The sequence below is a fragment of the Sebastes umbrosus genome, chromosome 11, assembly GCF_015220745.1.
Source record: "Sebastes umbrosus isolate fSebUmb1 chromosome 11, fSebUmb1.pri, whole genome shotgun sequence".
Classification (NCBI taxonomy): domain Eukaryota; kingdom Metazoa; phylum Chordata; class Actinopteri; order Perciformes; family Sebastidae; genus Sebastes; species Sebastes umbrosus.
In genome coordinates this window covers 3,752,854-3,767,789 of record NC_051279.1, presented here as the reverse complement: position 1 = coordinate 3,767,789, position 14,936 = coordinate 3,752,854, and the positions used below count along the sequence as shown (strand labels likewise).

Sequence of the window (14,936 nt, the reverse complement as noted above, 5' to 3'; positions counted from 1 at the left end):
ACAAAAGTATGGCTTCCATAAGGAACATAAACACTCCTTCATTGTCAGATCTTAACTGAAAGAATAGGTCTTCCAGTCATTAGTGCAAAAAATGCAGCTTTGTTATTTTCATATAAATATGTAATTATAGACTAAGGCCATCAACATAAATTGAAGCATAAGCTCAACCAGAACTATACAGTATAACATTTGTCTCAATTCCCTGATTATCAGCTCCTAATTGAACGATTAGTTTTTCCACTCATAAAGTGCAGTATTTGGAGATACAGCGCTTTTCTAGTCTTCCGACCACTCAAAGCGCTTTACACTGCATGTCAGCATTCACCCATTCACACACACATTCATACACTGATGGCAGAGGCTGCTAAGGTGCCAACTTTGCCCATCAGGATCTAATCTAAATACTCATTCACACACCGATGGCTATGCCTTAGGGAGCAATTTGGGGTTAAGTGTCTTGCTCAAGGACACATCGACATGTGACCCGGAGCAGCCGGGGATCGAACCACCGACCTTCTGATTGGTGGACAACCTGCTCTACCTCAGAAGGCTAAGGCTGCATATCTTTCACTATAAACTTTCACTATAAACCTCCTTGATGCTTTAGATGTGTTTTTTGCCCTGTCTGAGTCTGCATGTAGAGGCTGTTTAAATGCTGCGGGAGAAGTTGCACAAATGTGTAGATATCACTTTACATGTAAACCTTAAAATACATATTTACAGAGTAAGTTATGCAGTATTTGCAAATCGCCCTGTATTTTTGTGGATGTGACTTTATACAACACAAATATACAAAAATACATGTTTGTGGATAGTGAAATATTTGCAGATCATGGTACACATTTGTGGAATGTCTTCTGTGGGTTACAACTAATAAAGTCCAATAAAAACTTCCATACCAATCAGTTTGCTTAATACGTGTAAAAGATTGCATGTGCAGTGTTTAACTTTCTTCTGACACAGCAGTGTAAATTTACACAAAAGGAAAAGAGGACTGGGTGTGCAGACTGACTCATCCTCCTGACCACACAGGACATTACAACAAAGTGAACATCCCAGCGGTCAACAGGTTAAACTATCGGCCCCTCTTCTTGTGGAAAATGAAAAGAGTATTCTCCTTCTTTTCTATGGAAGTTTTAGTGAAGGATAGTGATGGGAATTCCGTCTCTTTTTAGTGAGTCGGATCATTTGGCTCAGCTAACCAAGAAGAGCCGGCTCTTTCGGCTCCCCAAACGGCTCTTCGTTTTAACACTTCTGTCTTTTATAATTCAGCCAAATTTAGCTTTAGCTGTTTTGACCTATGATTAGTATTTGTTCACATATATCACTTAAAGGGACTGTTTGTAAGATTCAGAATTGCTTGTTAACAGCGACACCTGTGGCCATTAAGTCAACCAAAGTCAGCGTCCTGTTGCTGGCGTTTCTGCTCGCTCTACATAGACATGAACGAGCATCGCTCAAAACAGTGAGGCGACACACGTCAGCTAAAAACCACAATATCACTCTATATTTCAGCTGCTTGGCAGTAATGTTAGCTGATCAGACGAAGGTCTCTCCATGAATCAATGCTGATCCTAGTGTTGGCTTTTCCTGCCTCAGCCTCCCGACCGCGGCCGGAGGGAACAGGGGAGACACCGGAGTTTTGGTCGGAGACGATAACGTTTCTCGCTGCGGAGCCCCGTCACTTCACAAGACACGGGAAACCTCTGTTGGTCTGGAGGAGCTGCAGCAGTTATTTCTGCACAAACGTCCACTGTACATTCACTAGATATTCTCAGAGCTAAACTAACTCTTCTGCAGTGTGGAGTGTGCGCGCATGCACATGAGATGGAGCAAGCTGAGTGAAGGCAAACAGGCAGACAGAGGAGCAGCAGAGACTCCGGCACTGGAGACCAAAGCTACGGTCTCCTTCGGTACTACAACCGCGGCCAACACTGTTTAACAGACGGGCTTCACTAGATATAACTTTGCGGTTTTGGTGCTTCTGTGTAGGGGGATCAATGGGGGGGAAGAGAGAGAGCGACAGAGAGAGAGAGCACAGCAGCTGTAATAACTAATACAAGTAGGACTAATAACAGAAATCAATAGTAGTGGATGTAAAAGAGTGATAATACAACTATCAGAATCGATATCATTGGGTCGTCCTCAGTGGGGCTTTCCAGCTATCTCGGTCCTCCAGACATCTGGCTAGCTCGCCAGCACTGTCCTGCATCTCTCCTCAGTGCGTCCATGTATGTTGGTGTGGGACGTCCCTGTGATCGACGCCCGTGCGTTGGTTCCATGGATGTATAAAGAGAACTGGATACAGCATTGCATTCCTATGAGAGTGTCTCATTGGCGCAGGAAGCCTAAATGGCTCGACTTCCGTCTGGAAAAGTACCCGTATCTTTGCGGACCATGGGCAACTGGGACATGCGCAGTAGACATCCGCTCAGTCACATGACTCAGTCACGGGGTCCCAACTTCACGGTCTGGGTCTCACTCACATGAACGGAGTGTACTGTAGTAGTAACTGGGAAGTTGATTCACCTCAAAAAAATGTATCCTCTGAGTTACAGACATCTCTTTCCCAATGCAAATCTATGGTAAAAAGTATTTTTTGGGCCCAACGGCATTACGTGATGGACACGGAAGTTGCAGCACCGCCATTTGGCCACTACGAAAGTCCGGATCGTCGACCGGCGCTCTGTTTGGGGCTTGGTTGGTTCCCACAGAACCAGCATGCTTGCTGGGAGTTCTTGATGTCTTTGTCATCTGCATGCAGTCATAGTCAGTGCATGAAGTGGCCGTGGTGCGGAGAAGATCGTCCTATCTTTCTGCCTTGAATTAATTGAAAAAAAAACAAAAAAAAAAAACTTAAACTTAACTTACTTAAAAGAGCCGGCAAAATGAACCGGCTCTTTGAACCGGCTCGTTCTGGAACCACACATCACTACAACAGGAGGGAGACACTACTCGAGAGGAGACACTTCATGGAGACACTTCATGGAGACACTTCATGGAGACACTTCATGGAGACATTTCGACTCAAGTCCTGTCAACTCAACCATTAAAGATTTACCACAGTCAGTAAAGATGGATGGACTTCTGCTGTGACAGCTGAAGCTACAAGCTGTTTTAAAAAGGTTTGTAAAACGGTATTTAACTGGTTTATTTCTCACTTTCACTTCCATAGCTTTAACTTCCTGATAATGTGTGAACGGATAACTACGTTAATGATACTAACAACTTAACATGTCTACTAATTATTATATATGATATATTAAATATACTAATTATACAATAACTAACACGAGTTTCTACAGAAAGAGAGAGAATTATTTTTTTCTCCCTCTTTTTTCTTTTTTCACAAACCGGTCATACAGGTTTCATTACAAAGAAGGGCGTAAATCTGTAGGAAGAACAACAAGACAAAATAACAGCCAGGAGATAAACATCATACAAGTACAAAGCCAGGGGAAATAAACATTTAGATAAATATATTAAAAGAGGTGCATAAAGTTACCGTCTTAATAGCTTTTTTGTAGTAGTTTGAATCATACTAGTCAAAACAGAATTAGTGATATCTGAAATTAGAGTTTTAAATAGGCAAAATGACGTTGCAGATATCTCTAATGTATATCCTGTCTAGCTATTAAATGTTAAAACGGCTGATCATACACAATCTTTTCCTAAACCTAACTAAGTAGTTTTATTTTGAAAAGACTGGAGTGGAAACGTGTTGCTGGACATTTGTAGGAAAAAACACGAAAGAATACGTCGTGCTGAGCGTCACGAAAAAAAAGAACCTTTGTGTCTATGAACACGAATCAAATAGATTAAATTTCATAACTATTTCATGAACTGCCGTGACACTGTGTTGCTTATACTTCTACTCCACTAGCCTAGCTATATTTTGAAAGACAATATTTCTATATTTTATATTTATATTATATTATATTATATATTTATACCACTACAATAAACTTGACAGCATTATTTACTTCGCAGAATCCGATTATTTATACATAATATAAATCAACTAATGAAGGGGCTGTTAGTACACTAAACAAGCCTAAACAGGGTACATTAAGTAAATAAGATCATATCTGGGACCCGTTATAGCTGCTATGGTACATGTGTAAGAAATGTACTTTTCATTGCAAAATTATATAATTACTTCTAATATCGAACAATTCTTTCATAGATTTTTCCTCCTGGGCTGAAGAGCGGACACAATTAATCTATTAATCTAAAAGCAGAGAGAAGATCAATTTGTTATTTTAATAATTAATCATCGTTTAAGTCATTTATCAAGCAGAAATGCCAAAATTCAGACAGACAGAAGAACATGTCAGCCTGCTGCTCCACGATGCTTCAAATAGCTTTGAATATTTCTCTTCGAAGCTTTGAAGCCCAAAAAATGGTATTCGGGCCATCCCTAACTACCACACACTGCTTTGAACCTTTATGGTGGATCAAAGCTGTCCAGAAGCTCATTATGTGCCATGCACTCCTCTTATAGCTTATTTTTCTCATGACTTTATAATCTGTTTCTGACACATTCCTTCATGGGCATTTTTTCATTGATGTATTTTCTGTTAGATGTCTGGTGTATACCTGTTCTACTTAATGTTTCTCGTTGCTCTTATCGTTTAAGAAAGACAACATTGTTTTCTCATTTAAATGTATATGAGGCAACAGAGATATGCATAACATCTAACAACAATACAATTGTTCTGAAGTCTTGATTTTCCCTAATTTCTTTTACAGCTCCTTGATCCTCGGTGGCAGCAACTGATATAAATATAATGGCGGAAGGTAGGTGCACAGGTATTATGTACAGTCATCTCACTATTTGTTACTCACTGAGTTCAGGTTGTCAAAAGCAGCTGGAGGACGTGCAACATATTGAGCAAATATGGTACCAACAGCTATTCAGAATATAAAAGTCATACATGTCCAGTGAAAATACAATTAGAATACTTAAAAACAAAGCACAACACATTAAAAACAAAAACAAAATACAGCAGAGAGATTTTGAAGATTTTTTAAATGTAATGTTACTCACTAGCGCACCACATTTTCAGCTGAAAATAGTCCATAACAAATGTAATATTCACTCCAGTTTCATTAAGGTTGGCAAAAAACTACAGTGCCCAGCATTTTTAGGATTTTTTAAATATGAAACTATATTTCATTTACATCTCCAGTAGGAACAAACAGAGACAGGCTGGGGAAGTCTTTTTAAACTAGTAACCAATGAGGGCACTTTAAAGAATCAGTTTTAAAACCAGGAGGATGACATTGAGAACAAATTAATTGCAGTAAGAGCATTTGAGAGACAAAAGTGGGTACCTATTAGTCTTCTATTTTTCCCCCAAGTCCATGCATTTTGTTTGCCGTGTGTATAGAAAACCAATTGTAACAGTAGTAGTAGTAAATACTAGTACAGTAGTAACAGTAGTAGTAGTAAACACTAAACCAGTAGTAACAGTAGTAGTAGTAAACACTAAACCAGTAGTAACAGTAGTAGTAGTAAACACTAAACCAGTAGTAACAGTAGTAGTAGTAAACACTAGACCTGTCCATCATTAATCAGTTTCCATTGTCCCTAAATGTGTTTCAGCTGCGAGACCCTCAGCAGTATCATCTGGTGTAGCTACCATGGCAGAAGGTGGGTACACAGGTAGTATGACGTCTTCTCAGTAAATGCCTTGCACTCTGTTTGTGATCAACAGTGTTGGAAGAAGTACTCAGATCTTTTACTTAAGTAAAAGTAGCAATACCACAGCGTGAAAATAGTACTCTGTTACAAGTTAAGTAAAAGTACAAAATCATTTGCATCAAAATATACTTAAGGTACCTAAAGTAAAAGTACTCATTATGCAGAATGGCTCATTTCAGAATGATGTGTATTATATTATTGGATTATAATTATCGATGCATTAATGTGTTCATCACTTTATCACTTTATCAGTTAGCCTGTCTCAGTCCAAAATTAAAAGATGTGCTTACCAGCACCTCTGAAGCTCACTAATTAACATTTGATGTCTTGTTTGTTTAATTGGTACAAAAAACACAAACTGTGGACAGACTAACCGTTCTCCCATGTTTCCCGTCTTTATGCTAAGCTAAGCTAACTGTCTCCTAGCTTCATGTTTAGCGTACAAACATGAGAGCAGCATTGATCTTCTCATCTCACTCTTGACAAGAAAGCCAATAAAGAGTATTTCTCTAAATGTCATCATAAAAAAAGACGAGAGCTTTACAGAATGTCATTTGGAGAATACGTCATCTCTTAACTATGAGATGTAGACCTTATTCTTTCAGATGAACCTTAAAGGATAACTTCAGTATTTTTCAACCTGGACTCTATTTCATGTTTGTGTGTCTAAGTGACTAATGGGGACACTTTGTGAAATTGGTCCGGTATTGATAAACAAGCTGTAATGTAATCATTTGGGGCAACCTGGTACCGTCATTTACGTCCACTAAAAGGTCTTGTTTTTGCCACGGACAGGCTCAGATTGTTATTATAAGTGTCTGACAACATTATGGAAAGGATCCATTAGAACAAACAAAACATAACCTAAGGGCAGATTATGACAAGAAATATGTAAACATATCTGTTTTATATTGTACTGTATTATGTAAAAATAGGAAAATACATCAGCTGGAGTTAACATGTTTTTATCAGATCTTTTATGTTTGTGTATATTATAGGGCTGTCAACCGATTAAAATATTTTATTACGATTAATCATATGATTTTCCATAGTTAATCCCAAATTAATCACATTTTTTATTTGTTCAAAATGTACCTTAAAGGGAGATTTATCAAGTATTTAATACTCTTTATCAACATGGGGGTGGGCAAATATGCTGCTTTATGCAAATGTATGTATATATTTATTATTGTAAATCAATTAACAACACAAAACAATGACAGATATTGTCCAGAAACCCTCACAGGTACTGCATTTAGCATAAAACAATATGCTCCAATCATAACATGGCAAACTGCAGCCCAACAGGCAACAACAGCTGTCAGTGTGTCAGTGTGCTGACTTGACTATGACTTGCCCCAAAACTGCATGTGATTATCATAAAGTAGGCATGTCTGTAAAGGGGAGACTCGTGGGTACCCATAGAACCCATTTACATTCACATATCTGGAGGTCAGAGGTCAAGGGACCCCTTTGAAAATGGCTATGCCAGTTTTTCCTCGCTAAAATTTAGCATAAGTTTGGAGCGTTAATTATCCTCCTTCGTGACAAGCTAGTATGACATGGTTGGTACCGATGGATTCATCAGGTTGTTTAGTTTAATATGATACCAGTATCTTCACTCTAGCTTTAACACTGAACCTGCTACGACCTAAAAATCACAAGTTGCGTTAATGCGTTAAAGAAATTAGTGGCGTTAAAACAAATTTGCGTTAACGTGTTATTATCACTTAACTTTGACAGCCACTAGTATATTACAATAACAAATACATCTAAAATGAACACTGTTGGAAAATCTTTAAGAGGCTCTACATTATATTATTATGTCACTGTTAAGGAGGTTTATCACTTTGGGAGGAAATAATTTGTATCATAAATGTTCATTCTGATGTTAAATTAATTGCTAATATTTTTTTTTCTATTTCTTTTCTCCTCAGAGAAACAGCATCCTTCACTGATCCAGAGAGTGAGTAATGACACGTCACTCAGCTTTTATTCAGCAGATTAAATCATCTACATATTGAACATTATTATTGATAATGCACACAATAAATCCTATGCATAAATATTATTTACCAATAATGTTAATAACTTGTGTTATATCTACCTCTAGGGGAATATACAGTATGTTATTTTTGATTTGAGAAATTCACAATATTTGAAAAAAAAAGAAAGAATAAATGAGTGTGTTTTTTACTTTTTTATATTAGAAGAAAAGATGCAACTGGTTAAACAGCCACTCTGTTGTAACATCAAGAGGTTCATTGCAGTTTTTGTAGCACAGTCTTTGAAAGAGTTACACCCAGGAAGTAAAATAAAGTCATTAACGTGTTTATGAAAATAAAACAGTTTTAAGAGATAAAGTGAGATAAAGTAAATCAACCTGATGTTGCTAAAGAAACGTACACGTACAAGCAGTTTGTAGAAACAGGTGTATGTGATCAATTGGACAACTGTTATTGATGGTATGATTACCTTGTGTGATATAGCTGATGTACTTTTGCCTCATGAACATTTCCTTTGAATTTGCCAGGTGGAAACGATGGCGTCTGTTATAGAGCTGCTTTTGGAAACACTGGAAGATTTGAGTAACAAGGAGCTCCGGAGGTTCAAGGAGACCCTGAGTAAAACTCACTTTGACAGACGTTCAAAAAACCTGCGGTGGCAGCTGGAGATGAAAGACATGCAGAACACAGTGTTTTTAATGGTGCTGACCGACGGCCAACAGTCTGTGGAGAAGACCAAGGAGGTTTTAAAGACGATGAAGAGGCCTGATCTGGTGCAGAGGTTGTCAGACAGCAGCTCAGGACCCAAAAGTAAGACAATAAAGACAAAAACATGTTCAAATCATAAGTTTATAAGCTATATCTTCTTGTCTTTACATTATAAATATTGATTATATTAAAGTAGAGAAAAGAGACATTTTAAAAGATGCATCATCTAGAGTACAAAATATATTTTATGTCTAATGTGAATTATGACAACAATATTTCAGGAGATGGGCAAAAATGTCAGTTATACATTATATGTAGCTGTAGGTTTGTGTGAAATTCTGTGTTGACCTCTTTGTATTGTTTTTTTTTTTAGTGAAAGTATTGCCTGATGCCAACTCGTTTTCATTTCCTTTCTTTCTTCTCAGAAAAACACTCTGTGGATGAACACCTGTCTGCACTGATCCACAAAGTGAGTGATGTCATATCTGTCTGATCATACAGAGTACAGCTTCTATTCAATAAGATGTAGGTTTTAAATCATATCAACATTAATGATGATACATTAAACCAAACTCATGATTTAAATCAAATGTTTCTCACTGAACTGAAGCTGAGATTCATTTGAGCTCAGTAATGTTGCTATTATCAATTCATTGTATTTCAAAGACTTAAACAAAATGCAAAACTTGAAAATGAGAAAGTATCTTCATTGTGCTGCCACCTGTTTGTACAGTTAATTCAACCACAACATCTGATGTTAAGATCAGGTGGCTCATTTCAGTTTTTGGCAGCACAGTGGCAGAGTTACAGCCTGGAAATACAATTAAAAAAACATTCAGGTCACAGATATTAAAGAGTAGAAGGAAAAAAGAATCATCCTCTGCTCTAACAAACAGATAATTATCAGTAGCTCAGGTGAAAAACACATCTTGAAACATTCAAATGTCTAAAATAAGGTGCAAAATCTAATAAACATATTTTCCTCTATGAACATATACTTGAATGTTCCAGGTGGCAACAATGAGGGCCGTTAAAGAGCTGCTTATGGAAACACTCAATGATTTGAGCTCCGAGGAGTTAACGCAATTCAGGTGGTTGCTGTATTTCACGTTCTTCCAGAGGAACCTTCCATTCATCTCATGGAGTCAACTGCTGAAGTCAACCCGGACAGACCTGGTTAAGATGATGGTGCAGAAGATGATGGAGATGTACGGTCATCAGTCTGTGGAGGTGACTGAGGAGATTTTCATGGACATGAACAGGACTGATCTGGTGCAGAGGCTGTCAGAGATCAGCTCAGGACCCAAAGGTAAGAGAAAGAACAAGAAACTGTCATATATAATACATATAAACATATAACATATACTAATGAATAAATACACTAACACAAAAACTGAACAATATAAGCTTCACATTAATTCCATCATTCATTTATATTTCCTTTCTCCTCAGAGAAACACTGTGTGGATGAACATTGGCCTGCACTGACCCAGGAGGTGAGTAATGTCACATCTGTCTGCCTTTAATCTAAAGCTGAAATAATTAATCGATTAGTTGATCAACAGAATCACAACTATTTTGATAATTCATTAATTGTTATTTTTTCTAGTAAAAATGCTAAATGTTGTTGTGAGGATCTTCTGCTTTTGTATCATAGTAAACTGAATATCTTTGGGTTTCGGGCTGTGGGTCAGACAAAACAAGACATTTGAAGACGTCCCCCTGGACTTAAGGAAATTGTGATGGGTATTTTTTGCCTTTTTCTGACATTTTATAGACCAAACTATTTATTGATTAATTTAGAAAATAACCTGCAGATTCATCAATAATATACATAAAAGTTTACTGAAATGGGAAAGGTTGCTGCATATGAAAGAATGTCATATGGGAACTGTAATAGGGCAGAAAAATACTGGCTTAAGTGGGGAAGGTATATCGCTCTAATAAGAGTAAGGGTAAGGTGGAAGCAAATTAATATTAGGGCTGTTGTGAATGCCATGTTTGGGGCTTCGAAGCTTCGGTGAGAAATATTCGAAGGTGTTCGAAGCTTCGGGACAGCGCCGCTGTCACACTGCTGTACACACACACACCTCTACACACAACAAACAGTGATAGCCATCTGAGAATAACTAATAATAATTAATGTTGAATATGAATAATAAATCATTTTGTGGGATTACTCCTTATTTCAGGGGCTATTTGGGGATTTATACATTATTATTACATACTTAAATAAAAAATAAATAAAAAATGAAGCAGTCCAATACTGATTTGGAGGTTGATTACCATGGCAACGGTCGAAGCTTCGAAGCATTGGGGTCAGTTCTAGTGAATCAGGTGGATTTTAAGCTTTTAAAAGTCTTCATCTGTACAGAGGATTAATGTATTTATTTATTTATGTAATTTTATTTATTTTTCTTAATTTTATTTCTGTGAAGCCACATTATTGATTTATTGAATTGTTGTTTATCCCTCTTGTTCTTGGGGTTACACGGGGTGGGGAGGGAGCAACAGAGAGGGACATAATATGTATTTGTACATTGGATTGTTGGACACTGATTGTTTTGAACATTGAAAAATTTAAATAATTGTTAGTTGCAGCTCTACTTTAACCATTTCAGCTTTCATTCAATAGATGTAGATTCAACATCATCCTCATCTTGAATGTTATAAATGATGAACAAAAACAAATTCCTAATTTTCATCAGAAGGTTTTTTCAGAACTGAAGCTGCATTCAGTTTGTCTTGTGTTCACATGAGGAACGCCTTAAATAGGCAATAAAACAAAAAGTCATGAAATAGTTAACAGAAATAAAATCATTAAATGACTCATCAAGAGGATAAAAGAGAATCACCTTGATGAGAAATGTACACATGTAATCAGATATAGCTATGATATAGCTGATGTACTCAGCACATCCTCATTTCTGAAACAGACATTGATGAGATGTGACCAGAATAATCTGTAATCATCCCAGCTGAGAAGTTTTTGCACTTTTGCCTCATGAACATTTCCTTTGAATTTGCCAGGTGGAAACGATGGCGTCTGTTATAGAGCTGCTTTTGGAAACACTGAAAGATTTGAGTGACGAGGAGCTCGAGAGGTTCAAGGTGGTTCTGAGAAAAACTGACTTTCCCAGACGTTACATCCCGTGGTGGCAGCTGGAGATAACAGACATGCAGGACGTAGTGTTCTTAATGGTGCTGACCGACGGCCAACAGTCTGTGGAGAGGACCAAGGAGATTTTAAAGACGATGAAGAGGACTGATCTGGTGCAGAGGTTGTCAGACAGCAGCTCAGGACCCAAAAGTAAGACAACTAGTCTTTAAGCTATGTCTTCTTCTCTTTACATTATAAATAATATATATGTATATATAATAATATATATGAGGTATGGAAAATATTTTGGAAGAGGGGACATGACTGTTGAGATGGTTTAAAGGTCATATTGATAACGTTTTTATGTAGATGAATATTATTTTAAAAATAACACATCCACAGAGCTTTTAGAAAGGTGCCGAATTAGGGCTGTCAATCGATTAAAATATTTAATCGCAATTAATCACATGATTGTCCATAGTTAATCGCAAATTAATCGCACATTTTTGTATCTGTTCAAAATGTACCTTAAAGGGAGATTTGTCAAGTATTTAATACTCTTATCAACATGGTAGTATATAAACATATTATCCAGAAACCCTCACAGGTACTGCATTTAGCATAAAACAATATGCTCAAATCACAACATGGCAAACTGCAGCCCAACAGGCAACAACAGCTGTCAGTGTGTCAGTGTGATGACTTGACTATGACTTGACCCAAACTGCATGTGATTATCATAAAGTGGGCATGTCTGTAAATGGTAGACTCGTGGGTACCCATAGAACCCATTTACATTCACCTATCTGGAGGTCAGAGGTCAAGGGATACCTTTGAAAATGTAGCGTATGTTTGGAGTTATTTAACCTCCTTTAAAACCAATGACATGGTTGGTACCAATGGACTCCTCAGGTTTCCTAGCTTCATATGATGCAAGTATCTTCTCTCTAGCTTTAAAACGGAACCCGCTACAACCTAAAAATCATAAGTTGCGTTAATGCGTTAAAGAAATTAGTAGCTTTAAAACAAATTTGTGTTAACGCGTTATTGCGTTAACCTTTACAGCCCTATGCCGACTAAAAGTCTGAACTGTGAATTAATGATTTAAAATATTTTGACAGGTCCAAAATGAATGTTTGGTTTATCTCTGTGGAAGATATCTGACATTCAGTTCCCTCTTCTAACAAGGCTTGTGAGCCAATAGTATAACGGCGTTGGTGTCACGTGGTATCTCTGTGTTGTCAGAGCTCAAGTTGCCAGTTAGTGAGGAAGAAAAACGGATAAATGGCTGAGTTTGACACTCATGTCTCCATCAGGCTGCAGAATAAGTGAATATTTACCGTGACAACAAGTGACAACTGAGGCTAGCACATATTAGCTGTCTTGGCTTAATCCTCCCAACAAAAACAACAATCTATATAATTACAATTCGGCATACATACAGTCGGTGTCTTGTCATAGTTGGGGCCGTGGTTTAGGGCGGAGTCTCCGTGGGGGAAAACAATCCTTTTCCCCCACCCGGATATGCTCAGAAAGCGTGGTTTTTAATATCATAAATTTACATACTAAAGTGCCATGTCTCATATAGACTCCTTGTCCTCACTCGACAAAGAACGTTACGTACAAAAATTAGACAGAATCGGAGTAGATGATTGTCCATATCTTATAAAAGACTGGACAGATGACCCGACTAAATGGCCTGAAGTGTCATTCACAGATATTTTCTGCTATCTGGTAGTATCGCCTGGTAAGTGACACTATTACATTTACTCAATATATGATGAATTAAACTTACCTTTATAATATCAATACCAACAGCCATATAATGTGATGATGTAATAGACTTGAATATCTGAGTGAACTCCATGCAGGTTCAAGACAGTAGCAGCGCTAATGTTACTCAAAGCCATTAGCCTGTTTTGACATGCGACATCACGCAGGGCTTTACACACAGTGCATCCTCAAGACCTACAGGTCCTTGGAAGCTCACAACTTCTTCACCAGTGGCTTTGTGGGGTCGTACTCCATCACAAAATGTCGAGGTCAGACACTGATCTGTTTCATTGTGATGTGAAGCCATCCTGGAGGGTGACAGATACAGTCTGCGTTGGTTCAGGGGGCTCACTGAACCCCCTAGAAATGCATCCATATGTTTTATAATGAGGTAGAACTAATCATTTATTGTAATGATGAATAATATCGACCTTGTTGTGTCTTCTTATTTACAGAATCACAAACCAACAAGATAAGAATATAGATTTATGGTATTTATATTTACTTATAGCCTAATAACATCGGACACTTTCTGTCCACTCATTTTTAAATATGCACTTCTCTTACGCGATGTAAACAAACCACGTACCTATCAGCTGTACGGTCCAGATCAGACTAGAGACGTTACCACTTAAAAGATGGGGGAGTAGTACTTGCTCTCTTCCGACAGTTGTGTGTTTTAAACAGAAAACACAGGTTTTATACTGCGATATTTACTGAAAATGACAAAGAATACAGCCAACAGTAGCCTCAGTAAACTATCAGGCTCCTGGTGATCTCCCTCCAGCCTGCTGTCACCTTATTCAGGTGTTTGTAGTGAAATGAGGAGGTGTCGTATCAGATAACTCCTCATTTCAACTTCACTAATCAGCCGTTCCTCATCCGCTGGAATGAGGAATAAATAGAAACTTTTAAGTGTAATTTTGTGTTTTGTAAATTTTAGAAAAGGTAATGTTGCCTGATAACAATGTTTATTGTCAGTTGTTAGATCATCACTCATGACTTTTACCACTTTTCTCCTCAGAGAAACACTCAGATGAACACCGACCTGCACTGATCCAGAAAGTGAGTAATGTCACATGTCTGACTTCAGACAACACAGCTTTCATTTAACAGATGCAGGTTAAAAATGTGGTCATCTTTAACATTTTAAATAATGATAAGACCCAAAGTCATGATTTACTTATTTATGTTATGAATGTATTGATTATTTCAGGTCGCAACAATAGCAGCTGTTAAAAATCTGCTCTTGAAAACTCTAAAACATTTGAGCAACGAGGAGATCAAGAAATTCAACGAGTTCCTGCAGTCGATTGTTTCACAGAAGAACCTCAGAGACATCTCATTGACGTTCAGACTCACATCAGACAGAGCAGCCATGGTGGATCAGCTGGTGCAGACCTACGGCCAGCAGTCTGTGGAGTTAACCGGGGAGGTTTTACAGAAAATGAACAAGACTGATCTGATGCAGATGTTGTCAAAGCCCAGCTCAGGACTCAAAGGTAAGACTGTCACGTCACATAATCACGTGTGTCTCATGAATGTCTAATAAATACATTTTATAATTCATCATAAAAAAGTAAAACTGCTTCAAAATCTGTGTCATCAGCAATGTGAAATCTAAAAAGCTGTTGGCAGGATC

General features: G+C 37.6%; 1 protein-coding gene across 11 annotated transcripts in view; it reads left to right on the top strand.

Annotated features, from left to right (window-relative positions):
• The first annotated feature begins 2,712 nt into the window (after positions 1 to 2,712).
• Positions 2,713 to 14,936, top strand: part of LOC119497753 — a 37,311-nt gene continuing 25,087 nt past the window's right edge. For 2 of the 11 annotated variants that reach the window (XM_037786125.1, XM_037786124.1), the window contains exons 1-11: positions 2,718 to 3,125; positions 4,753 to 4,800; positions 5,609 to 5,656; positions 7,645 to 7,673; positions 8,241 to 8,523; positions 8,847 to 8,890; positions 9,433 to 9,730; positions 9,874 to 9,917; positions 11,452 to 11,731; positions 14,319 to 14,359; positions 14,511 to 14,796. In XM_037786125.1, coding sequence (XP_037642053.1) covers positions 4,791 to 4,800; positions 5,609 to 5,656; positions 7,645 to 7,673; positions 8,241 to 8,523; positions 8,847 to 8,890; positions 9,433 to 9,730; positions 9,874 to 9,917; positions 11,452 to 11,731; positions 14,319 to 14,359; positions 14,511 to 14,796 — 1,363 coding nt within the window. In that variant the 5' untranslated portion in view covers positions 2,718 to 3,125; positions 4,753 to 4,790. Of the gene's footprint in view, positions 3,126 to 4,752; positions 4,801 to 5,608; positions 5,657 to 7,644; positions 7,674 to 8,240; positions 8,524 to 8,846; positions 8,891 to 9,432; positions 9,731 to 9,873; positions 9,918 to 11,451; positions 11,732 to 14,318; positions 14,360 to 14,510; positions 14,797 to 14,936 lie in introns of all 11 variants that reach the window. The other 9 variants (XM_037786121.1, XM_037786122.1, XM_037786127.1 and 6 more) reach the window with 9 other exon arrangements.